The sequence below is a fragment of the Leishmania donovani genome, chromosome 16 (assembly GCF_000227135.1).
Source record: "Leishmania donovani BPK282A1 complete genome, chromosome 16".
Lineage (NCBI taxonomy): Eukaryota > Euglenozoa > Kinetoplastea > Trypanosomatida > Trypanosomatidae > Leishmania > Leishmania donovani.
The window spans coordinates 315,244-340,606 of NC_018243.1; the positions used below are offsets into that span (position 1 = coordinate 315,244).

The following is a 25,363-nucleotide window of genomic DNA, read 5'->3' on the forward strand; positions in this document are numbered from 1 at the left end:
CGCTCGCCTGTTTTCGTACCCACCACCCACCCCCTCCTCCATCCGCGCCCCGCGTGCAAGAGGGGGATCGGCCACCATGAAGAGCTCAAACGCGGAGCGAAACGAGAAAATCGCCGTGCTGCCGTTTGCCCATGCGAACCTTCTCAACACCTCGCATGGGCACCCCTATGAGCCCAAGGCGCTCGCGGCAGTGTGTGCGCTTGTGTGTATGTGTGTACGTGCGGGTTTATCCAGTGTCTCACTCGTACCCACAAGTGCAAGGCTGGAAAACAGCAAGAAGGGGGTGGGGGTGAAGAGCGCAAGAGAACACTGGACAACACGAGAAAAACGGAAGGAGTGCGCAAACAGCGCCCGACAGAGGCGATACGATCAAACCAACAACGACGACGACCAAAGAAAAAAAGGAATGGGAAAGCTATGCAACGCAAATGCACGGTGAAAGCGGAGACAACACCGCCCCTCCCACCCCACCGCGCACTTCCAACCCCCTCCCCGCATTGACCGCATCGAATGGGAGGAGAACGGGAAGAGGGGGGAAGCAAAATAGAAGAGACGAGGCGTGAGAGAGGCTGCCGTCGCACCGTGCGCAAAGGCGCGACAGGGAGGGGGGAGAGTGAGGCCATCGAAAGAAGAGTGCGAGCAAATGGAGAGAAAAACCGCGCCATACGTCACGAAAAGAAACACGAGGAAGACGGCAAAACCGGCCACCTCTGGCGGCCCATGACCCAAAGAGCTGACCGAGAGGCCGACACGTACACACCTGAGGGCAATGACACGTGGCCCTCGAAACCCCCGCGCAAAATACACACACACACAAGAAAAACCACTTGCGGATGTGTGTGAGAGTATGCGCATCAGTGCGCCCATGTAAAGTACACAACGTGACGCGCGCTGCGTGCACTCAGTGCTCATACTCAACCGACCGTACGCACAAAAATGTACCAGTCGAGCCGCTTGAAGACTAAAATTCCAGCAGGTAGTCCGTCATGATCTCCGTCAGGCGACACCCCACCACTTCCGCCGTGGGCCGCTTCAGTGGGTTGTAAGACAGTAAGTCCACGACAAGCTGCGCGAGATCGCGGGAGTATCCTTTGCGTGTGATGTTTGCTCGCACACATTCCCCCAAGGTAATGCCGCAGTTGCCGCTGCCGGCGTTCACGGACGGCGCATTGGAGTGGCCGTCGTTCAGGGCGCTGGAGTAGGACTCCATCGCGCGAAGGTCCTCCTCGGTGGCCCAGCAGTCTGCATTGAGCAGGTCGAGGTTTTGGGTGTTGGGATTCAGGATCATCGGAAAGTCCGGAAGCACGGTGAGGACATAAAGAAAGACACCCAGGCTCCACATATCCGACGACGGCATGAGCCGCTCTACCTTCAGCGTCTCTGGTGCCATGTACGCGGTGGTGCCCAGGGACGACTGCACCGCTTCTTGGTACCCACCCAGCACCTCGCGACTGGCGTCCAAGTCCGTCAGAACAATCTGCTGTTTGTTGTTGTAAAACATGGCGTTCTCCACCTTCAGGTCACCGTGGACGATCGGCGGGTTGCGCTCGTGCAGAAAGGCAAGGGCGAGAGAAAGCTGGAGTGCAACGGAGCAGACGAAGCTCTCGTCAAAGTGGCCGCCGCGGAAGCTGCGGATCATTGCCCCCACGTCACCTTCTTGATAATAGGGCATGCAAATGCACACCGTGCGTCGATCCGGCTTCAGTTGCACGGCTAGGTACTCGACGAGGTGAGGATGCTGCATTACCGTCATGAAGCGAACGGACTTCTGGTACTCATCCAGCGCTTTCGCCTCGCTGCCGAAATGCATCGACTTCAGCACAACCTTCTGCAGTCGACTCTCGTGAGAGAGATGCTCGCTGACGAAGCGGTACGCCGCACTCGATGGGCCAGCCTGCGCGACCTCCTCCATTGTTGGCTGCACCACCTCCATCAGGTCTACAACGCCCTGCGCACCCTCACCCAGCCGGCGCGGCGAGGCCAGATTCTGCATGAGCCCCGAATCACCGCACAGCATGCCGAGCGACTCATCGTCCGTGAAGACCCCGTACTCGACGCCGGAGCCTTTCTTGTGCGTATTCATGTGCTCTCGCAGCTCCTGCTTGAGCAGCACAAACCCGCAGTGCCTGCACTGCATGGCGGAAGCGCGGTGAATGGACTGAATGCTGGAGAGTGAGACGTAGCTGGCAAACCGCTCCGACCGGTCGTGCCACACGATCTTCGTGTTGTCGTCGGAATAGCCCAGTACCGTACCGTAGGACGCGTAGCCAGTGGTGGTGCTAGTGTCTCCGAGCTCAGGTGCGGCGCTAACGACGGCCGCAGCTGCGACGGATAGGATTGGCTTAAACGTCACCGCAATAAAGCGGTTCTTTTTCTCCCCCAATACAAACTGGGGTTGCTGGCCCTTGCCAAAGAAGACAAGCCGCCGCCCCGAGCTTGGGTTCACCGGCTCAGCAAGCAACGGCATCGGCCAGCCGATCTCACGCGGGGAGGGTCGGGGCACGACGGACGGCGGCGACAGGGAGCTGTGGGGACGCCCAGGGGAGTGGGGAGTGAAGATATAGTCGACAAGCTGCCGAGCGCCGAGGGCCTCGGGCGGCAGCGGCCTCTCGTAAGTATCGGAGTGCCGGTGTGGAAAGGGCGACGATGAGAGCTCACCTGAACCGAGACTCGGCGCGGCGGAGGACAAGGTCGAGTGAAAGGTGGAGGTGTGAGCCCTTAACGATGAGCCGTGCTTTCGGGCAGTCTCTGCCTGCAAAGGGGTGCCCTCACTACGCTGCTGCGTCGGGGCGGATTGTGAAGCGGGTCGGCTCAGCGGCGACGGTGCGAACGGCGCGAACGGAGGAGGCGTCTGCGCGTTAAGCTGGTACAAACTCTGTGGCGCTGAAAAGTCTGTGCACGCGTTCAGCATCTCTGAAGGCCAACCGTACGCGGCATTTTCGCTCTTCTCCCCAGACGGCGCCAACTCGTTGCGCTCGTCGGACCGCTGATAGGACTCACCGTAGTCGCCTGCAGAAGACGACATAGGCCACAAGTATCGAAGGAGCAAGCAGGGACCGGAACTCGCTGCCTTTTTCCGTGTCGGTGTGGGTGTGTCTGCTTCGGGCAACAACAACGAAAAAAAAGGAGCGGCGGGAGAGAGACGACGCCGACTGGGAAAGGGGGAGGAGGGAATGAAAACAAAAAAAGATAAGCACCAAACAAAGGAGGACGGGTGTGGTGAGGCGAAAAAAGGAATAAAAGAGAAGCGGAAAAAGAGGATGATGGCACACACCCACACGCACACACAAGCACGCACACGCAGACGACGACACAGGCTGTACAGCCGCCGCGAAACAAAAAGGAAAACCCCAAATACACAGCGAAGGGCCACCCAAAGATCTGCTGGATGCGGAGAGGATGCAAGAAAAAACAACAGAAAAAAATGGAAACGAAACAGCCGCACGTCTCGTGTGGCCTCACCTCCGCCCTCCGATTATGCAAGGCAACCAACGATCCACAGATAAAAAAGGGGGTAGAGACCGTTCGTCACGATGCGAGGAGCACCTGTGGTGATGTGCGCGCCCAGAAAGAGTGAAGAAAAGATAACAGCAGCTATCGCATAGCGAAAAATGCTTGAGAGGAAAGAGCCGGTAGACAGGAAAGAAGAGAGTCGTGTGCGCGCGCAAGCGCCACAGAGGAAGAGTCACAGAGGGCACGGAATGAAAGCGCGCAGCTCTGAGTTTAGTATGCAGGTACACAAAATGTGTGTTTCTGCGTTTGTGTATATCAATACCTTCTTTCCTTCGGCAGCGTGTGAAAAAGACAGTGAAGAGGCGTGCAGATAGAAGAGGCGGGAGAGCGAGGTACACCCGAGGCCATTGGCCGAGTCGGCACACGCGTCCCAGTCGGTCCGACCTCTGCCATGTGTGCGGTCGTACCGCTTACACAGAGAGGGCCATACCAGCGGGAGCAGAGCGCGTCTCTCCATACAAGCGCATCGGTACGTGTATATGCCTGTGCCTGTGTGCACGGACGGGAGTGCGGAGCCGCTCGTCCTTCCAGTTACATATCGCACCCTCCCCGTGCCACCAGTTGTGGCCCTTGGCGCTTGGTGTGCAAGATCACGGCTCGGCCTGTCTGTGGGGCTCTCGCCGGATTTTATGCAACGGGCCGTGGTTCGCGCATGGACGGAGAGTCACGGAGTGAAGTCGCTCCGCGTTGGCTGTATGAGTGTTTGAAGATAGCCCGTGAGGACAGCAGCGATGACAAAGGCGCCATCCAAATGAAGGGAAGCCGCAGCTCCAGCAGAGAAGAAAATAAAAGAACAGGCGCCTCCCATGAGCAGCGCACCTACACGGTCGGCTGGGCCGTGCCCCCATCGCGTGCCCGTAGCGTCACCCCGAGTTCCTGCCGCTCTGCGGGTGCGTGCTCTCTTCCTACCGCGCCCCCGTCTCGTGCTCCTCCTCGCGGTTAAACACATCAGGGCCACGAGGTCCATCGTCCGCTCGTCCCGGAAGCGTGCGCTGCAGAGAGTGAGCCTGTGCGAGACCCGCGCCTGAGTGAGGAGGCAGTCGAAGGCCCTCTTCAAGGCCAACGAAGTGTCGCGGGCCTCTGCTGGCGTCATGCCGCGCCCATTGAATGCGACGCCTTAGATCGCCGAGAAGACGACGAGGGTCTGCATCGTGTACGACCTTGGCCAAAACGGGTCGCTTCTGACGATTCAGGCAAGTTTTGAGTGCTCAGCAGAGACCCCTGTCTGCATCCGCTTCGTTTCCCGGCAGCGGGCGCGGGCGGCTTCCACCGATCTGCTGAGAGCCGCTTCGAGGAAGGTGCTGTGGGCCGGGCCCTCGAGGCTACGGACGTACTCCTCCGGCACCTGCACCCCTTCCCTCCTTTGTTGGATGATTGCATCATTCGCAATGAGAATCTCGCTGTGCGTAAAGCGTCCGCCTTTTCCTAAATCTTCGGCGCTCATCAGGTACGATCGGCAGCCGGTGTAACCCTTCTTGAGCTCCGCAGACATGAGGCCGCGCGAGGCTTAGCCATGCATGAGAAGTCCATGCATGGCTGCTTTTCCGGGGCCAGCACATCGTAACTCAACGGAAGCGGAGCCCCCTCTGCGCCATCAAGATCACAGCCGCATACGCAATACGCCTGTCCAGCATACTTCCTATCGCATGCGAGAGGGATACGGCGGAGTCGGACCAATGGGATGGGGTACTGATGGACTTGTGTGTATCTCTGTGTTAATTATTTCCGCGGGGGGGGGGGGGCTGATGCACACTCACTCGCTGGCCGAGGAAGGAGAGCAGGAGAGTTAGTCGGCAGCATTCGCTCTTCACGGCACGCCCTCATCACCGCATGTGTGCCATGCGGCTCTTCTACTTTAAGTCTTTTCTCGCCTTTGCTGCTGCTCCCGTCTTCTACGCTGTGGGTCGACACGCTCACTACTGGTGGGATCCAAGGCAGCTGCACACCCCTGCAGTGCTCGCGTACATGCGCTTGCATGGGTGTGCGTGACTGTACTAGCATGCCAAACACCTCCATGAAGCGCGTGGTGTGTGGTGTTCGCACTCGTCTTTTGCACGTGATAGGATAACGAAACAGTTGTGTGCTTGTGTGAAAGACAGCAAGCGTTGCAGAGGCACGACACGAAGCGCGGAGGAAGAGAAAAGGGGGGAGTAGCAGAAAAGTAGAAAAGTGAAGAGAAGCCATGATAGCAGATAACCAGAGACGTGCGCGCGTGTGTGTGTGTCCGTGTGTGGCCACTGCACATTCGTGTACTACTCCTGCGTAGGCGTGGCGAGCACTCGACCGGGTGACCAGCAGCAACGCTTCCATGTCAGCAGTCATCCCAAGCGCCGGGCCGAAGAAGAGGCGCCACTGGTGCTCTTCAGCGCCGTCACACACACGTGTCGAGCTGAAGCATATGCTGTGTCCACTCGCGCGCGGGTGAGCTAGCGTGCTACCCAGGAGCGCTAGAATGCGGCAAGCGAACGACGCACGGAGCAGGAGACCCTAAAGCTCGCGCACACAAATAGAATGACCGCAAAACAAAAAAGCACAGAGTACTTCTCCTTTGCATCTGCTCTGCGGTCTCCCTCCGCTTCTGTGAGAACTTTATTTGGGCGCCTCCCCTTTTTACGCTGTTGTTGTCGTGTCTTATTTTGCCGTGGTGGCGGTGGCGAGCGATTAGATCCGCGTTATTCGATTAACCAAACAGCGAAGAACCCAAGCACACTAAAAAAAAATAAAGGAGAAACAAAGGAAAGACGTCACTCCGGCAACACGCGTCCTTCAAGAGAGAGGAAGAATCCAAGAAGGTAGGGAGCGGGAGGGAAAGAGCAAGGTCAAGGGCGAAGGCCGGAGTCACTCTCTCTTCGTCCGCTTGCGTTCCTCTTCCCACCCGGTATCGTGAAGAGCATGTTCAGGGTGGGGGGTCAGAGGCATGTTCATCGAAAAACTCGCGGAAGTCTCAAGCACGGCCACCATCACCACCACAGATAACGTCGTCACGTGCAATTACGCCTCGACGCACGTGTGTCGCGACCCAAGTACGGAGGGAGGAAACTAGAGAGAAGTACGCAGTACACTGCGAGCGACCTAGTCACCGTCAGCCTGCGCGTCGGCGTCGCCGTACAAATCCTGCTTCGTGAGGTGATAGGCTTTCTTGCGCTTCGTATTGTGCACCGGCTTTCTCTTCGCCCGCATTTCCTCGGCGATGATTTTCTTTCGCAGCACCGCCTTGCTCACGCTCGCAGCCTTATCGCCCTTCTCCGCCACCACAGCCGCCACGCGTGCCTCGACCCGCTCTTTGAGTGCTGCGTGGCGGTCCTGCTTCTTCATTTCACGCATCGCCTGGCGCTCGCTACGGACCTTCTCACGCGTGCCGTCCACCTCCTTCAGCTCTCGCTCGATGCGCCGACGCTGAGCCGTCGGCGTCAGCGGTTGGAAGGACTCAGGATCCGCCGACTGTCGCATGATGAGCTCTGCCTCGGAGAACATGGGACGCACCTCATGCGCCACACCGCGGGCCACGGCATACTTTCGGCAGAAAAACGCGATCTCCTGCATCACGGTGCGAGCCTCAGCGACCGCCTGCTCCGCGGCCAATGCCTCAACAGCCTCCAGCGAAGCTGTGGTGTCTCCGTTGCCGTTTCGCTTGCTAGCGCGCTTCCGCGTCGCCGGTGCCTTGGCCGCCATCGCCTGCGCTAGCTGCTCTGCCCTCCGCTGCGCGTACACCCCGCCGGCCAGGGGGGGGAAAAAGTTATCCAGCACTCGCTTCTCCACGTAGTTGCCTTGGCTCATGGCGTAGAGGGGGATCCCGGCGGACAGGGCGAGGAAGAGGTTGGTGTCAAGCTCAGCTCTGACAAGCTCGTCAAACGCCACATCGCAGATGTGCATCGTCAGGCCGACGCTCGTGCTGGACGAGAAGATCTGACGCTGCAGGATGTAGAAGATTTCGCCCACTACGTTTGCGGTTGCCGTAACGGTGCCGATGTACTTGTGCAAGGCGGCCTGAGAGACACCGGCAGCTGTCTTCCACAGCGCGCTAAGAGCGGCGGTGTCAGCCTCCGGCTCCGCCACAGCGGCCTTGTCGTCGCGGCTGCGCTTAGCGCTCTTCTTGCTCCTCTCGGTCGGCGAGCGCAGCGCCGCGGCGGCGGCGCTCTCTCGCTTCGGGGGAGAAGCACCGGCTGAAGGAGCCGATGCATCGCCGCCATGCACATCCTTCACAAACTTCACGTACGCGAACACCATACGACGCACGAGGGCCAGGTACTTGTCCATGCGGTACCGGTCGATCGTGGGCCACTCGCGCGCCAGCACGCGGAAGAGACACCCATAAAAGAGCACCTTGCAGCGCGTCGTCCGCGGGGCATGAAGAAGGTCCGCAATCTTCTGCGCGCAGGCGAGTTGTACGAGCGGCTTGTCGGAGTGCCAGAGGCAGTAGTGGATGCCGCGGCACAGCTTCAGTAACACAAGCTCCACATCACACCACGCCTCCATCCAAGTCTGATAGCGCTCGCGGTGCACGTTTTCGCCTTGATAAACATGCACTGGCTTCGGCCCGACGTTCAGACCAGCTTCCACATCGTCATCGTTGTTCGCTGCGAAGTCGCCTGCAGGGTTGTCGTAGCGACCATAGAGCTCCTTGTCACGCCGCTCCTGAGCCTGCCGATGGCGGAACTCGCGCATGGCCACGCGCCGGCGGTCCTCGCGCTCCTGTTCGGCCACCTTCTCCCGGAACCGCTGCAGCGCCAGTGGAAGGTTCTCATAGCGGTACGGGTTCGGCGTCTTCGGATGCGCCTTGAAGTAGGCCCTCACCTCCGCGATCTCAGCCTCGTAAGTTTTCTCCATCGCGGCCATGGCCTCGGTGAGTCGCTCCAGATAGTGCGGCACCTCGGCCAGAACGGCATCACGCACCGCCACCTCGTTGTGGGCCAGACGCTTACACAGGATCTCCACCTGCACCATCTCCGACTCGAGGTCGATGACGCCCCCCGGCAGTGAGTCCGGAAGGACATCGGGATCTGGGTAGTTGATCGGCAGCTGCGCCTCGCGCTTGCGCAGATCCTTCTTCTTGATCTTCATTGCTTTGAGTGGCGGCGGTCGTGTGGGCGGGATACGATGCTGACAACCAGCGAGGGGAAAGACGGTGACTGCGTACGTGAGATGTCCATACACAATCGGAGACTAGGAAAAAAAGGAAGAGGATACGTCGGTGCGTTACCGATAGGTGGAAGAGGCGATGATGTGGTGACGTTAGAGAGAGCGAGAGAGATGGAGGGAGAAAAGAGAGGAGATTGGATTTGTGTGCATGGATGCGTGGGGGTGGAGAAGAAGGAAGAGGAGGAAGAGGAGAAAGAGGAGGGGGGCAGTGTTGCCGTGCATTCGTCTTCTTTAGAGGGAAGAGGTCGTTCACCGGTCGAAGGCACAAAGAACACTACCACAGAGGTGGCTATCGTGTTTCACAAAAGAAAAAGAAGTTTTGTTTTCAGTTTTCTTTCTGTTCGCACTCCTAGAATGCGGTGCGAACTGATGGCTTCAGCGGCAGGGAAGAAAAACAGATAAGCGTCTCCTGCGCTCCTCGCTCGCTCGCTCCGCCTTGGTCAGAAGGAAGAGTGAAAAGGGTGAAGCAATGGACAGCCTCTCTGTGAAAAACACCGAGGCGCGCTTGTTGCCCTCGAACCAGCGCATCCCTGCATCCAAAAGCACAACACACCGCTTACACTCTGAGGGAAGGGGGGAGGCGATGTGTGTTGGACGCCGGGGCAAAACCGCCGTCATGTGTGCAAATGAGCAACGAAGTAAACGAGCAATACGAAAGAAAAAGAAAACGGTCGCTAACTGAAGCTCCGCAGCTCCGGCACCGCAGTGTGGAAGCAAAAAGGATAGCAAAACAAAATCAAAAAAAAGGAAGAGGGAGAGATGAGCAGCTGTACATTGGAGTGTCTTCGTATGTGTGACCACTCTTTTCTTTGTGTATGTGAGCACATCGCGCCTTTCCTATAGTACTGACTTCTTCGCTAGACGTCTCACTAGGCAGTGATTGTCTCTGCTCATCGGAATCGCCGTCGAAGAGGAAGAGAATGACAGTATAGTGACACACACACACACGCCAGGAGCGACCAGAGAACGATGCTAAAATGAGAAAAATGAGCAGGAGGAGGAGAGGATCGGCGGCATCTACAAGGTTTCCAGGCGCGATGATAGAGGTGAAAAAGGTTGGATTGCGCCAGGGAAAGCCGAAGCTTGCGGCTTCGCCATCGTAGACGAGGAAGCGTTCATGGTGTTCTCCTTATCCCATGGCGCTGAAGCCTGCGACACGGCACCGGCCTCCAGCTGCTTGATACGTGCCTCTGCCCTTTGCAGCGCGCGCAGCAGCTCGCTGTCTCGCACATACAATGGCGCAGGGGCGGACGTTGTATTTTGGGTCTCGGAAGTCGGGTGCTCTTGAAGACCTCCGCTACGCCCCGAGGAGCAGTGCTTCTTGGTCTTGATCCGCCTCCGGCCAGCGCGCAACGAATGGGCTTCATTGGCCGTGGCGCAAACGAGCTCCGCACGCGGTAAGTGTGGTCGAGAGTACGCATCGCAGCCCAGGCGCTCGTCGCCCTGTCCACGTGCAGAGCGTGCAGCTGTCACATCAGCGTGAGAGAACAGCACCCGGCACGACGGCTTTGCCAGCGCAATCTCCACCCGCTCTTCCTGCTCCTCGCACCGTAGCCTCCAGCGGGTAATCTGCTCCTCGGAAAGCAGCTGTGAGAAGTGCGTTCTCCATGGCAACCGCCGGTTGCCACCGCAACGTTGCTCGCTGGGGCGCCGCGGCCCCGCCGATTTGGAGAAGAGGTGCCGATGTGCTGTCGTTACTGAGCACGTCTTACTCCTCTGGCAGACCGACGGTACCAGCGCACTAATGAAGGGGGAGGCGGTGCCATCAGCGGCCCGTTGCACACCGCACGAGGAGCCGATGGCTACAATGAAAGGGTTCCTACGCTGCGCCGCCGCAGGAATCACGTCAGAGCTGCGATGGCCTGCAGCCCTGAAGAGCGGCAACGATTCTGCAAGCATCTCTTGCGACATGAGTGCGCATGCGATCCCACGCCGCTGCGATAACGTACCTGGTTACGGAGGTTGAAGTGCACTGTGAAACATAAAGACACACAAAAAAAAAAATAAAAGAGAGCGGCGACGGCGCGCAGCGAGGAAAGCAGTGAAATGAATCACCCTCTTGAAGCATGAAACCTGCCTGAGCTCCGTGCAGCACTTCTGTCTTGTGCTCGGAGGCGTGGGTGTGTGTATGTGCGACTCTTCTGCACCGCTAGTGCTTTTGTAGTGTCTTAGCAGCAGAGGCTAGCCACGCCGGTCGAAAGAGAGCAAGCAAAAGGCAACCCATCTGCTCATTCCACAGCACCGGGTGATCGAAGACTGCAGTTTCGCGGTACCGGTAGCGGTCCCCGCCCCACCTCTGTACTCGGGGTATGCACTTTCGTTTTCCGTTTCTTTCTTGCGGTTTCCGGCTATGCGGTGTCTCAGCCTGTGATGGCGGACAAAAAAGCAGTCAGGGAACGCAGAGTTCGCGCGAGGCCGACAAGCGAACACGCGTAGACCGGGAGACACTGTAGTGCACAAACGACGCACCGAGCTGGGTGGAAGAAAAGGTAAAACTGTACATGGCACAAGATGAGTAAAAGGAAAGAAGTGAACGCGTTCTGGGAAAAAGAGAAACACAAGGGAAAAGATACCCATATAGGGGCACACGACCGCACTGTGTAGATGCAGCCGTACAAGACACAGGCACACCCACAAACACATGCACCCTATACGCATGAAAGGCGACGAAGAAAACGGCAGCCACCGCCCTTACGCCTCGAAGTGGTGGTCAGGGGGAAAAGGTCTCAAATCGATGGAGAAACTCTTCCTTCTTCACTGAAAGTAGAGCCGCATCGCCGTGCCAGCGACAGAGGCAGCTGCGATTAGCGCCACACTCGTAAAAGGCCTCTAGCGTACATACGCGAGCATCACTGAGAGGCGTACTCCTCCATAACGGCTATCGCGTCGATAGAGTCGTCATACCCGTAGCCATTCCCTTCGGGCTGGAGATCCTGTTCGGAGGCCCAGATGGCAAACCCGTTGAAGAGCAGCTTTCCCCCTTCGCGGCACTGCCGGTCGACATGCTGAAACACCTCCACGGGGTTTTCGACATGTGCGCCCCATCGACGGAGAAGCTGGCGTGCCATTCGGAACTGAGACAGCGACACCTCCTTCTTCATTGGGGCCGCCTCCAGTGTGATTTGATAGGGTTGCATGGATGCTTCATAGAGGGCAACCGCAGCACTGCGAGTGTATGGCGCTGCTGTCGCGCCGTCCGCAGCCACTGCCGCATCTGCGGCATCATCCGCTCGTGTGCTCGTCCTGGCCCCAACAGACTCTCCGCTTGGGCTGCCCTCATCTGGGTCAGCTGTGCCACATCGCTGCTGCTTCTGCACGACGTGGAGGGTTTCCGGGTGAACATGGCCACCGCACGCCAGCACATCAAACATGAAGTAGAGCTGGAGGTACCGATACAGATATTCCAGGAAGGCGTTGAACTCCCACGGCATGAGCACCTGCTCCTCCGTGTGTTGAGTGAGATATACCACATTCTGGCGTTTCCCCGCCACGTCCTTGGTCGCTCTGAAAGCGCGCAGCAGCGCTGGGGTGAAGTCTGCGCGGAAGGACTGCAGCTGAACCATGTCCATTAGCCCGCGCGCGATGTCGGACACCGTCAGGTACCCACGTCGGCGGTGGTCCATGCACATAAAGAGCTCACGACGCTGCTGACGACGCTGCAGGGACGGGCCAAAGGGCAGCAGGATGCGAAGGCGCTCCCAGTAGGACAGTTTTGAATAGACATCGTAGCCGCCCAGCGCGCCGACAACGGCGTCTTGGGCGGTGAGCGTCTCGCGGAAGCCCTGGGTCCTGATGCCTTGCAGGTATGACTTCCGGGCGCGAGAGGCAATGAGGTGCGAGCGGCCCACGAGGAAAGCTGCAATGGAGTGTGCACCACGTCGGTAGGTCCCATCCACCACGACGCCTGTCGTCTGCATATCATTCCACATGTCGGCCATCACGCTGGATAGCGTGCTCAACAACTCTACGGGCACGATGCTCAAAGGAATGAGGAGGAGAAGACTCTCAGAAAGCAGCTCTGCCATGTTTGCTTGATGCGCTGCTGGGGTGCTGGGGCTTCTGTGCTCACTGCCCTCAGCAGACACGATGCCCGAAGAAGCCTCTAGCAACGTGAGGGTGTAGTTCAGGCTGACGTACGCTGAGACAAAGTGGTGCACGTACTCCAAGAGGAAACGGAAATCACCGCGATGCACCTTGCGTGAGTCGGGGCCTGTGGGGTGAAGCGCCGCGTTACATCCGCACTCACAGCTGTCAAACCACAGCGGCACGGCCAAAGAAAGGGAAGATGCTTGAGCCTCTCCGCCGTCCCCAGGTGGCGCTGCCTCAGCTGTTGGCTTTTCGTCCATGCCGAAGACGCGGGTGGTTATTTCTTCAACGCCCCAGCGACGCTCCAGCACGGAAGAGGTGATTTCGACCGGAAGGTAGCCGTCCTCATCCTCGGAAACCTCGACTGGGTACGACTCTGGCAAGCCTTCGCGATGCTGCTTTACGCGGAGAATCTCCCGTATCGCGGACTTCCGCTCGCGGCGATGCTCTGCCGACATCGTGAAGGGGATGCGCTGCGCGTGCGACTCTCGCCACCAGTCGTACAAGGACTCTAGTGCGTAATGCTCCGCACGATAGGAGCTGTACCAGAGTAACACGTTTTGCAGCGAGATGAGCCCCTTGTATGTGTTGTCGACGTGATGGGACCGCAGCCATTGGTGCGCCTCTTCAATGGTAGGAATGGCCGAAACACCTCCTTCCGTAAAGCGGCCAAAGCACGCCAGTAGGCGCCGGAAGTCTTGCTCGGAGAGGAGCACCTCTACAGGCCCATCCTGAGCGGCACCTCTCGCCTCCGAGGTGGCTTGCACGGTCGATTCGTACGCTGTTTCCACCAACAAGTATCCCAGGACAAACTGCAAGAAGGAGCTGAAGTCGCGGCGGGCGATTCCCAGGTCGCCCTTGTCGCAGCTGCAGCGGCCACTTTGGCTTGCTATGAACTGAAGCGCGCGCGCGCCCACTTCAGTCACGTGGTCCTCGTCTAGGTGAAGCCGTTGAAAGAAGGGCATGTACTGCTCATAAAATGCATGGAGAAAGGCCGCCTGCCCACCGCTTGCACTTTCCGCCGGTTCACTGTGTTGTGCTTCCTGCTCGGTCAACTCAGCAAAGACTCGATAGCAGCTGACGAGAGTGCGCAGCGGCATCGCGCGGCTGAGGGCCAGCAGCTCGCTCTCGCCGTCCCACTTCGGGTAGTCAGCGTCACTGCCGTCCTTTGCCGCCGACAACGAAACGTCGAGGTCGTCATCGTACCGCTTGTGGGTCTTCCAGTACCTGAAGCAGTGCTGACGCGTGTAGTTGAACACCATAACAAAAATAATGTGGTGCACCCTGGCTGTCTGCGTCCTCTCTTGAGCATTCTGCTCTTCTGCTTCGTCGTCGCACCCGTGCCAGTCGGCCGTCAAGTGCGACACACTCTGGAAAGAGCGGAAGGCGCTCTCAATGGTGAATGTGGGGTTCACCGCTTGCGTAATGAGCACATCCGCCGCACTGTTCGCCGGGAGCAAAAGTGCCTGTGCGTTGTTCAACAACACCTCCGCCGGGCACTCCAGGTACTTGCAAATCGCCGCCACAGCACGGACAAAATGAGACTGAGTTACGTCCGTGGCCATCGGCGGCCGCGTCGCGCTGAACTGAACACCGTCGAAGCAGACGTCAGAATTCGCCGACTTTTCCGCCCCTGGCGCGGTGTCCTCAATCCCACGCTGCGCAGCGGCGAAGCCGAAAAGTGCGCGCACAGCAAACTCCATGTGCACCGGGTCCTCCGTTGGTGAGAAACGATCGACTGACTCAGAACGTAATCGATACAGCCACCTCGTTAGCGCCGCCGACTCGACATCGTCACTAGCAGAAAGAGCGGACCAGCAGCGAGGGTCAAGAGAGGCATACCGCACTGCCATCGCAGCCACGCGAGCGCTGTGATTGGTGTACTGAGGCAGCTCCGCCGCTACCTCCAGCGCCTTAGTGGCCAACAGTGGACTGCATGCAGAAAAATCGTCTTGGACGGTGGAGACCTCGCGGAGGAAGGACGCCGTGAAGGCGCGCTGCCGCTTCGTTTCATCCATGCCAAGCGCACGACGGAGCTCATCGATAGAGCGCAGGGATGGGGATACATGGCGCCCCCGCGCTAGGTTTTGAAGCACCATGGCGCAAAGTGCATCGAAACTGACACCTTTCACCCCATCCTCAGCGTCACTATCGGCAACTGAGTCGAAAAGCTGACGCACAACATCCAGGACCAATGCTGGTGTCAGCGGGCCACACCCCGCGGCAGTACCCAGGAGAGGATCGAGGTCGGCGTCATGTCTCGCCTGTGCTGCCACTAATGCGGTGCGGAAGGTGTCGAAGTCGATACGCCTTGGCAAGCATAGACCGTCGCCCAGCCCCTCCACTTCCGACCCTTTCAGCTGGTGGAAGAGGACGTCTCGGTACAAATCGTGGAGTGCCAGGTAATACCTCAAGTACTGGCACAGCTGGCCGGTAGTCGCAATAGTGCCGTGAGCTCCAGCAGCGCACTCAAATGCCTTGCGGGACAAAATCTGGTGCACGGTCCGATTCGGCAGAGAGTCCCATATCTCCAACAGATGCCAGCACATATCCTCAGCATCCTCGGCCGTCAGCACCTCGCGGCCGCGGCGCCACCTCGCGACCTGCTCCTCCACCTCCCTTTCCAGACCTTCCGCTTTCGCAAGTAGCTGCTTGTAGGCTCCAGAGAGATGAGCGAACGGCTCCAGTTCCGCCAGCTCGGACTTGACCTCACTCAGATAAAGCAGTCGCGCGCGCCATTGCTGTCGTACGTTGTTCTCGCGCTGTGCTAATACGAGAGAGAGCGGCATCGGTGCGACGCCGTATGAAGCAAAGTCCTCTTCCTGACCACAGAAAGAGAGCGCACACTCCATGGCGGCCCACTCCGCGAACACCAGAAGTGGGACGCTCGAAGGCGCTGAGGCGTTGTCACAGCTGCGCAGAGGATTACTGCTCTGCCGCCTCGTCATCGGCACCATCCGCTTTTCGTACTCTTTCGCTAAAGCGATGAGCCGTGGCGCTAGAGAGTCGTCGATTGTGCTCACTGCGGTCGAGCTTGCGCCTTTTTTGGCGCATGCCAGGACGGAGGGCATTTGAGAGCAGAACTGCCTCATAACGGGTGCGCCGAGCGTGGACGTGGTGAGTTGAACTGCCGATCCGTCCCTCCACACTTTCTCCAGCGCATCTTGGGAGAGCGCCGTTCCCTTTGTACTTTGAAGTAAAGCACTATGCTCAGATGACCGCGTAAGGGCCTTCATGAACGTCTTTGTTTCTTTAGGGAGTGCTTTCTGTTCCTGCAGTATCGCCAGCACATGGTAGAACTCGCAGCACGCCATCATCCACACTCGGTAGTCCCACCGGGCGATGAAACGGCCATCTCGGACGACGCTAAACACCTCTGTTGCGGCATGGAGAGCATGCTCTGCTGACACGGCGGACAGCAACCGCCGAAAGAGAACTGCGTTGTACGGATGTAGCGTGCCCTTTCCCTCACCATGGAATAAGGGATGCTTTAGGAGAGGCGCCTGTTCGACTAGAAGTGAATCGCACGCGAAAAGGCACCCGTCTCGTAAGACGAGTTCCTGGGACGCCTGCCGCGCTGTGCTACTCGCGCACGACGCAAAAACACTCGATCTTTCACGAACACCGTTCGGCTCCAACACCCCGTACAACTTCGGGTCCAGACCCCAGCGTTGTTGGAGGTCGATGTACACATCGCGAAACGAAAGGGAGGAGGAGGTGCACCCCATTGCTGGAAAACGCAAGGATAAGAAGAAAATGAGGGCTTTTTGCGTTCGCCCTGCGTCGTGGAGCGAGAGTTACAACGCCGATTTGTCTGTGCGCGCGTGTGCCCGTCCATAGAAAAAGGAAATAGGATGTTTGACCACACCTTTGAATGCCCGCCGAAGGAGATGACGGGTGCAGTAGGTGAAAGTGCTCGTTCAGTCAAGCAGGCTAACACCGCGACACATGTGCCTTCCGTCCGCTGATGAGTCAGCATCGTGTACGCACAAAGGAGAACAAGGAACAAAGGAACGACAGTCCGTTTTTGATGGACAAAGGAAGAGCGAAAAAAGTACATCGCACTCCACAAAAAGGTAGTCGCAGAGCATACTTCATCTGTCGTTGCGCTTCCGCGGCAGTGAAGCTATGTTGATGCATGCGTGTACCTGTGTGACGCTCTGCACCTCAGGTGCCGCAGCTGTACCTCTGAAGAATGCCGAAGTGCTTTTCGATGCATGAAGCAGAGCGACAGAGCAACATGCGAAGTGCAAAACTCAGAACCCGGGTGCTCACGCTTGGCTGTGAGAAGTTTCTCGTGGTTTTGCTTTTATTTTTGCTGTTTGGCAGAGGCTCAAGTATTCAGCGGCGAATAGAAAAAAAGAATAAAACCACATGAAGCGGACAAGGAAAATATTTAAAAAAGTGAAAAGTTCGTATACATAATCCCTAGAAAAGTGAATGTAAGATCACGGATTCGCTCTGCAGTGACAGCGCGCATCGCCCGACTCGAGGAAAAGCTTTCGTGCACATTGTGGCAAGCAGATCACGGAAAAGAAAAAAAGATCGAGGCCACGCAAGGAAAGGAAGTCTGTCCACACCTCTTAAATCTTTCGCTCGAGTTGTCACCCAGCAACGCCACCATGAAACTGCGTTGCAACACACCGACGCACACCACAAAGGTCCCAGGAAAAGGGACAAAAAAAGAGACCACCAAGGACAGAGAAAAATAAGAGTCGCTCAGTGAAAAATACTTCTTTGGAGGGTTAGCACGAGGTGCGAACTCCGCTCGTTCGTGAACTCCACTTGTAACACGAGAATACGTTACGATTTTTACGTACTGAATTGGGGAGGCGAGAGGAAAAAAAAGCAGGGGAAGAAGTCGATGTTTCGCTCAGGTTGCAAAGGGGGAAAGCTATGGGGAAAAGATTTGAAAAAGACAAGCTCTTCTCATCGCGGTGCATAGTTATGAGTTCGCAGAATTCAAAGGAATCTACTGCTTCCCGTTGTACAGATAGCCCTCAGTGTCCAGCTGATGATCGGCTGGCCCACGCAGCGAGCTCGTCAAAGGGCACCTGGCCGGAGCCGTTGTCGTCGATTTCCTTGAAGATTGTGTCCGGATCCTCAATGACAAGGCCCCACTCACCCATCTTCGGCACGGCGGCCTTGAACTCCCTCGCGTCCACCAGCATGTTGCCGGAGGTGTCGATCTCGTCAAACATGACGGTGAGCTCGAGGTAGTCGTATATGTAGCACAGTATCAGCCGAAACTCAAGAAATTCGACAACCTCGTCGTCGCATTGGCCGACGCCAGAGGTGTTGCCCATGCTCTTTGCCTTAGTGAAGGCACGTTTCACGATGCTGCGCAGGCGCGTCGTAAACTCATCGAGCTGGAGGATGCTCACACAGCCCTGGTAGACCTCCTCCATCGTGAGCTTTTCCGTGTCGCTCTGGCAGAACCTCTTAAAAAGCTCGATGTGGAGCTCCTTGTCCTCGGGCGTCTTCTGGCGGGGCAGGCGCTGACAAATTTTCTCCCACGCGACCTTGCGGTCAGCGGCAGTCTTGTCCTCGCTGGGCTTCCGGGCAGCCTTGGTAGCGTTGCAGCCCATTGTGATGAGCACTATTTTTTTTTTTTCGGAAGTCAGCAGAGTGTCTTGAAATGAGTCTCTTCGCTGAAAAAATCACCGGTCCACAGGCAGTAATTGCTGCAATGTCGAATGTGCTAGACGTAGACGATGAAGAGACGCAGAAAGGCGACAGTAATCGATGAAGAAAGTAAAGGTTTTTCGAGAGAGTACCCCCAAAGAGCATGGTTGCAGTTGCGATGGTGCGAAAAGACATAAGTGTCTCGCTGCAGTGAAAACTATGTATCGGATGAGCGATTCGTCATGAGTCACAAAGCAAGCGACTTCCAGTGGCGAAATCGGTTATCCTCTAGCTACCAAAATCATACGCTATGTGACTATTCTTGTCTCTAGTTTTGACAGAAAGTCAGCAGAAAGCTCGGTGGATTAATTCTTGTTTGTTGTTTTCAACTTTACACCCTCAGCGAATGTCATTCTCGCTTCAGAGACGTAGCGGCACAATAAAAGAAGAAAATCACTAGGGCTGAGCTGCATTTGCCGACCCATCCTCGCTTCAGTTCCTCACGCCTCCTTCCAATCTAGAGAGCACTGTACAGAGCTGCACTTTACGCCTGTAGAAAGGCGCTCGTCAGCAAATCCTCGAGTCAGCGATAAAGCCAGTGCATATGGTATGAGACTTTGCTCGAGAACCAGAGCGCGTGACTACACGCCCTCCTTCTAGTTGGCACTGTCAAAACACAACAAATTCTGTTCCCGCCAGTCACCCCCACCCCCTTCTACGCACGCCCGATAGCATTCAGAGCACCTTGCATGACTTTAAGGCGTCCACGAAAGTCTTTACAACCTTCGCGCGCTTGTACAGAACTTTCCCTCCACTCACCATCCTCCACCCCCCGACCTCTCTTTCCTCCTCGCCCTCAAAAATCCAAGTGACATCAACGTGGCATAGGGCTGACACAAGCACAAATTTCAACGCAACAACCACGCTTGAAACTAGGCTTAAACTCACCCTCCAGAAACAGAAAGGCAAGCGCAACGTTGCCTCCCAAAGCTCGACGAGCGCACTGAAGGCAGCCTTTGGAAAAATGGAAATAGAGGCTGGTCACCGAGTTGCCGTGGTCTCACTGCAGAAAAAAGAAAAGCAACTTTCAGCGTCGTCAAGACCTTCGGCGCCTTGCCAAACAGTGAGCTGCTCACACGCAGGGTGCGCTGAAGCCCGCCAGCCGCTGCACGCCGTGGTTCCCGGTGAGCGCTCTGAGGAACGAGGACCCCCCCCCAGCGAGGAGACCGCTACACCCCCAAACGAATCGCACCATATTTCTGATCCGCATCAAGTTATAGGCACCTACGATGCAACTACGCACCAGACCTTAGCTGACAGGAAACCTCAGAGACTCGTACACGCAGCCATCCTTCTGGCACCGCCTTCAGCCCGGCGACCCGATAATGACGCCTCCTCTACGCAGCGCTTTTGCAGAGTGCCCTTTCGTTTCGGCGGGAGAATGAGACGTGTGTTTGGGCGCCGAAACGGGAGTCCTTTGCATGTTGAGGAACCAACAGCCTCCCCAGAAACGGTCCGCGGCGAGGTTGGCAGATACTGACTTTTGCCCCGATCCAATAGAGCACAAAATCAGAGCTACGAGAACCCCCAAAACACAACACGGGGAAACACCGCTATTGCCCTTTTTGAACGAAGCGAGAAGCCGGAAACCCCCTTATCACACAAAATTCACCCCGCCCACGCGGCAGCGAAGTAACGAAGCGACGGACCGCAGAAGCTCGCAAAAATACCACAGCCGCCCCGCAAGGACACATTCTGACGAGCCGGCCGCGGCCCCCCTTTCCAAAAAAAGCCCCCGTTTCCCCCGAACAAAGAGCCGAACGCCCCGGCCCCACACCTGAAGGTTTTCAAAAAAACGCAACGGCCCCCAGCATCCTTCCCGATGCGCAAAAAAGGAGTATTTCCAAACCTTAGCTTCACTGAAACCAATCCCCCAAAAACACGTTGTTGCTGTCGACACCCCTTCTTTGCTGTTCCGAAAAAAGAGCCATACTGCCGCAGCGCGCCGAAGCGCCACCAACTCGTGCACGCACAGCTACGCCCATAAGGACGGTGAAAAGATAAGATTAAGGGAAGAACACCAGGCATGGTTTGACGGAAGGATATTGACCGGAAAAGACGGAAAGAAATTTCACGTAAGCCCATGTGCGCCACAACGCCTTTTACAGAAACCAAAGTAAGGCGAAAGCTCCCCAAGGGCTCCTTTGCAGAACGCCCAAGGATTGTTGGGATCGTTGAATAACGCCGTGGCTGCCGAGCGGACCCAGTGTAGACTTAGACACGACCTTCCGAAGACAGCGCCCTGGCGGCCTTACCGCCAACGCCGTCGTTAATAACTCAACAGTTGCCGGGGGCTACATGACGCACCTTCGGACTTTAATTATTTTTATCAGCTTAACAAAACATCTAGAATGCTGGCGCCCGAGGGTCGAAGACATCGTGCACAAAAAAAGGTTCCCCGGGTTTGGTTTTTGCGAACCTTTGTCACCAGGTGAGCAGATTTTTTAAACTGCGGCTGTTTGGCTGCTGCTTCAAAGAAGAAAGGGACCCCATAACCAAAATAGAGAAACAAACAGAGAAACGGACGCCCCGCCCACCGCAAATACCCCTGCCGCCGCCAAAAGCACGATTTTTTACCGCCCCCCCCCCCCACAAATGGCATTACGCCGCCGTCTTCCAACCACCAAAAAGCTGCGGATTACAAAAAAACTGCCAAACAAAAAAGCCGTTGCCCTCGCCCCCCTTGCGTTTATCACTTCGTAGGAGTCGGCGCCCAGGGGCTACCTAAGTGGGTGGCTTTGGCGCTATCCATGGTAAAGTCAAAACACACTCCTTTCAAGGACGAGCCATCGTTTGCCCTTGCCAACTTAAGAAAAAGCCACCCGTGTAAGCGAAGGTGGCCCGCCGTTAAAGATGCCAGCGACCATACCCCGGGCGACGGCGCGGCCGGCGTCGCCATTCGGGGGCCCCCTCTAAAAAAGAAACACACACCAACAACGCACACCCCGGGGAGGGGGGGGGAATGAGAATGACCTTTGGGGGGCGCCCCTACTTCCACGGTTTTTTCAAAGCCCCTCTTCCTTTCCATGGTGGTGGGGTGGCCGCGCAAGGCTGGCTTTTCGGGAACTCATAAATAGGCGTTTGCGCGGCGTTTGGCGCCGAAGAGGGGCCAGCCATAGAGGCCCATTTCCCAGCCACAACCGGCGTTGGCCCCCTGCCCCCAACACCGTGCCCTGTTTCCGGGCCCCAAAGAGCCCCCACGAGTGTTTTCAGTTTTCAGGGCAGAGCAGGTTGTCTATAATTATTTTCCTTTGCGTATTGAACATGTATGGCCTTCGAAAACCGGCAATTTTTTTTTAAGACCAAAAACCAGCTGGTTCGACACCCACATGTGCTGGATTCACATCCTGCATCAAATGTTTCCCGCGGGCTATTCTTTTCCCTTCCTTTGCATAGTCGTGTTTTGCTCTTGTGGCTGAGCCCCCCCTCAACACTCGCTTTTTTTGTGCCAATGAAGTCCCGCATTGCGTCCTTGCAGAAGACTTCCCCTTAATCCAAAGTAGACGCTTTGCTAAAGGGTGGGATGCTGAAAGCCATGGCTGGTGTTTGTTTTGGCTTCTGATTTGGTTGTCAGTTGCGCGGGCCGAAAGCTTTTCAATTCCAAAGCCCGCGGGGAGCCTTTGCGCCACAAACATAGCGTAAGGCTCCCGAAGAATTTTCTTTATCCTCCATTTGGCAATGCTTTGCTTGGATTTCCCATTCGCTGCGTGCAATGCTGCCCGGTCCAAGAAGCTTTCGGCGAAGCGTACGCTGAAATGAAAATACTCATCAATTTCAAAAAAGAGCGATGAGAAGCAGCTTGTGGTTTACAACTTCTAGCCAAAGGGGGGAAAAGAAAATAAATATAAGAGGGGGGGGGGGCTTTCCATCAACACGGCGGCCCGTTATTTTGGCAGAAACTCTTATCGGGCCCTGGGCTTTCTCTTCTGTTCGCGCTGTTGTGTGTGTGGGTGGGGAGTTTGCCCGATGGCGCATGGATTTGTGGAAGTCAATGTCTGTAATTGTGACGCTTGTTGTGATCCTGAGGTATTTCGGACACCTTTTGTTCTAAACCGGGGCTTTTTTTCACTGCCAACCCGCCAGCGTTGGTGGGGACGAGGTGCGTTTGTCCCCCGTATCGCGGCGCAAAAAGTGAGTAGGCAAAGATGGGTGAAAGGGTGGGGGGGGGGGGTGAAAGAAAATAAAATGCACAGTTCTTTTTTTCGTTCGCTTTTTTTTGCGGCTTCTTTTGGCCTTTGCTTCTAAGCCTTGCTTTGCTTGGGGCTGCTTGATTTCACCCCTTCTAAGGGAATGTGCCGTGATCGCTTGGGGGGGGGGGCTTCTCCAGGATCTTAAAACACAATCGAAGATCGGAGCATGATTTTTGTCACAAAAAGGGTCGGCTAGAGCTTTGTTGCTGGGAAGACTTTTTGGGGTGAAAAAAGGGCTGTGGTGATAAAGGTCATTTATGGCGGCTCTAAAATAATCCCGCTGGGGCGTTTGATCGCCGATAAGCTCATTCGGGGACTTGTTATTGTTGACGTGGGGGTGGGTATGGTGAGAAAAGGAAACAACGGCAGAACACGCGCGGGGCCCATTGTAGAGACTATTTGTACTGAAGTGGTCCAGTGGAAAAGAAACAAACACCGGCGCATCTGGAATTGAAGAGGTTTCCCCAAGGGCATATCGTTGCTGTTTTCAAGCCGGTGCACCTGACTTGTTGTTTATTCACTTTGACGCAGCATTTTTTATCTTTTGTCCCCCCCCCAGTGCTTGTCGATGTCTCCTGGAAAGTGTCGGTGTATCTTTTCGTTCGGGCCGCGCTTTTTTTGTCCCTTAGCCGCGGTTGTGCCTTTTCGCCTTGGTCCAGAGGCTCTTTTTCCCCGGCGGCAGGAAGCTGAAGCTAATGTGCGCATGTTCTCGGGTGTATCAGTCGTGAATACTCCGATCTTTTCAGATCATGCCATAAATTCGGGTGAAGGCCGCAGTTGGAGAGGAAGAGGCGCGCCCGCTCTGTGGCTCGAGGGGGCGCCACGGGGTCGGGGCGGGGGGGTGCGGCAAAAATCGTGTTCTTGGTAGCATGGTGCGGCCCGCGCTGACCTCGTGGGTGTGGTGTTGCCACCCTTTTGAAGGTCTTGTCCCTGCAGAGGGTGGTTGCTTCGAGGTGGGTTGTTTTTTTTATGTTCTACGCTGAAGGGGGGGGGGTGGGCGGGTGCCGGGGATGGCGTCAAGTATGAATCGTGGCTGGCTTGACCCTCGGGGCCCCATCTTGCTAAGTGGAGGGTGTATGCAACCAGCGTTGCTGGAGGGTCATGCCTGAGAGCTTTTCGAAGTCGCAACACGAAAGTGCTAGTTTGGCCCAAAGACAGGCTCAGCTAGGGTTGCTTCACAACATGTAATGGTATTTGTAGGACATTGCAGCAGCTGACAGGCTCGCACTCAGTCTTGCGTGGAAAACTGACCACCTGCGTTTGCAGCTCCGCTTGGCGATCCTCATGCTTTTCTCCTCCGTCTGTTCAATCTTCTCTCTCTTTGCAGCTCCTTGCAATACACATCGCATCACTTGAGATTGTTGAGGGTGATCCGCTCTCAAAAATGGGACTCAGCGAATCGAAGCCAAAGTTGTCTCAGACGGCAGCGAAGCCGGAGAAGTCGCAAATCACACCTTCTGACAAAGCACGCCTCCAGCTGAAGCTTCAGCGAGACAATGTACAGGCAGCTATTCGTAAGTATGAACGCGTTGCGGACCTGGAGCATGAGAAAGCGAAGGAGTTCATGCGTGTAGGGAACAGGCGCAAGGCGCTATACTGTCTTAAGCGAGAGAAGGCGCAGCAGTCGCAGATCTCTATAGTGACCGACATGTTAGACAATATCCAGCACCTGATCGATACTGTCGAGTTTTCCCAGATTCAAAGGGAGGTAGCCGCGGCCATGAAGGACGGCAAGTGCGAGCTGGACAACCTGAACAAAATGCTTGATATCGATGACATCGAAAGGCTCATGAATGAAGCAAGTGAATCTATTGAAGAGGCTAACCAGATCAACGCTGTACTTAGCCAGCCTCTTGCCGGGCTTCCCGACGACGACGAGCTGCTGCGCGAGTTGGAGCAATCCGCTGGTACACAGAAAGTCGACCAGGAACTCCCCAATCTTACAGTGCCTAGCCATACCCTTCCTCAAAAGGAATCGAAGTTCAAGAGGAAAGAGGAAGAGAACGAGCAATACGAAGATGCTGTACCTGCTCGTCAGTATGCTTAGTAAGCTACCGAGCTCTTGTTTTCAAGAAGCTACTCTGCATTAATATTGCGTGTAGATGCAACAGTGAAACAAAACAAAGGCAAAATTTGCTGCTCCCCATGCTGAAGTCGTGGTATGAATTCAATTCCACTCTCGGCAAGGTGAGAGCCATGGTTCTCAGTGCTACCGATTCGCCGTATGTGCACCTCTTGATGATCTTCTATCTTTCCTTTCCCGTTTCCTTCTTTCTAGTCTGCAACGAAGTCCTACAGTAGCATCCTTGCCTAAGCAAATGGATACCAAAATCAAAGAGCCAGAAGGGCCGTGCAACCTCGAATATGTCCGTCGCTACACTCACTCTCTTAACTACCCGCTGGAGAAGACGAGCGATATGTCCGAGGAGATGCGAGCTGACTGCAAAGAGATTGTGGTCAACGCGTTGGAGAAGCACGAGGATAGCTACGAGATGGCTGCCAAGTATGTCAAGGAGCAGATGGACAAGAAGTTCGGACCTTCCTGGCATTGTGTTATTGGAGAGGGATTCGGATTTGAGATCACCTATGAGGTGAAGCACCTGATGTACATGTTCCATAGGGGTTTCATTGCTATTGTCGTGTTCAAGGGCCTCTAAGGTGGTGTTTATAGCACTTTGACTTCTCATGTATACAGCTTTACGGAAGAAACGCAAGAAATTGAGCTGCCATCTCAGCGGGCCACGGCTACA

At 56.2% G+C, this 25,363-nt stretch overlaps 7 protein-coding genes and 1 pseudogene across 8 annotated transcripts, besides 1 other annotated feature; 2 read left to right on the forward strand and 6 right to left on the reverse strand.

Moving 5' to 3' along the window:
* Positions 1-961: 961 nt before the first annotated feature.
* Positions 962-3,025, reverse strand: LDBPK_160870 (protein kinase, putative; the record flags this gene model as incomplete). The annotated part of the gene is made up of 1 exon (XM_003859726.1): positions 962-3,025. The coding sequence occupies one exon, from the start codon at positions 3,023-3,025 to the stop codon at positions 962-964; it is 2,064 nt and encodes a 687-aa protein (XP_003859774.1).
* A 1,995-nt stretch (positions 3,026-5,020) lies between these two features.
* On the reverse strand, positions 5,021-5,047 carry LDBPK_160880 (annotated as a pseudogene).
* Positions 5,021-5,047: a sequence feature.
* Positions 5,048-6,585: 1,538 nt separating this feature from the next.
* On the reverse strand, positions 6,586-8,574 carry LDBPK_160890 (hypothetical protein, conserved; the record flags this gene model as incomplete). The annotated part of the gene is made up of 1 exon (XM_003859727.1): positions 6,586-8,574. The coding sequence occupies one exon, from the start codon at positions 8,572-8,574 to the stop codon at positions 6,586-6,588; it is 1,989 nt and encodes a 662-aa protein (XP_003859775.1).
* Positions 8,575-9,669: 1,095 nt separating this feature from the next.
* On the reverse strand, positions 9,670-10,563 carry LDBPK_160900 (hypothetical protein, conserved; the record flags this gene model as incomplete). Its single annotated transcript, XM_003859728.1, has 1 exon — positions 9,670-10,563. The coding sequence occupies one exon, from the start codon at positions 10,561-10,563 to the stop codon at positions 9,670-9,672; it is 894 nt and encodes a 297-aa protein (XP_003859776.1).
* Positions 10,564-11,501: 938 nt separating this feature from the next.
* Positions 11,502-16,466, reverse strand: LDBPK_160910 (the record flags this gene model as incomplete). Of its 2 annotated transcripts, none has more annotated exons than XM_024473456.1 (1): positions 11,502-16,466. In XM_024473456.1, one exon carries the CDS (start codon positions 16,464-16,466, stop codon positions 11,502-11,504), a length of 4,965 nt encoding a protein of 1,654 aa, XP_024329228.1. Both variants share the same exon structure in this region, with proteins under 2 accessions (XP_024329228.1, XP_003859777.1).
* A 1,272-nt stretch (positions 16,467-17,738) lies between these two features.
* On the reverse strand, positions 17,739-18,326 carry LDBPK_160930 (flagellar calcium-binding protein, putative; the record flags this gene model as incomplete). Its single annotated transcript, XM_003859731.1, has 1 exon — positions 17,739-18,326. One exon carries the CDS (start codon positions 18,324-18,326, stop codon positions 17,739-17,741), a length of 588 nt encoding a protein of 195 aa, XP_003859779.1.
* A 5,671-nt stretch (positions 18,327-23,997) lies between these two features.
* LDBPK_160940 (hypothetical protein, conserved) lies at positions 23,998-24,660 on the forward strand (the record flags this gene model as incomplete). Its single annotated transcript, XM_003859732.1, has 1 exon — positions 23,998-24,660. The coding sequence occupies one exon, from the start codon at positions 23,998-24,000 to the stop codon at positions 24,658-24,660; it is 663 nt and encodes a 220-aa protein (XP_003859780.1).
* A 271-nt stretch (positions 24,661-24,931) lies between these two features.
* On the forward strand, positions 24,932-25,270 carry LDBPK_160950 (dynein light chain, putative; the record flags this gene model as incomplete). Its single annotated transcript, XM_003859733.1, has 1 exon — positions 24,932-25,270. One exon carries the CDS (start codon positions 24,932-24,934, stop codon positions 25,268-25,270), a length of 339 nt encoding a protein of 112 aa, XP_003859781.1.
* Between the last annotated feature and the right edge of the window lie 93 nt (positions 25,271-25,363).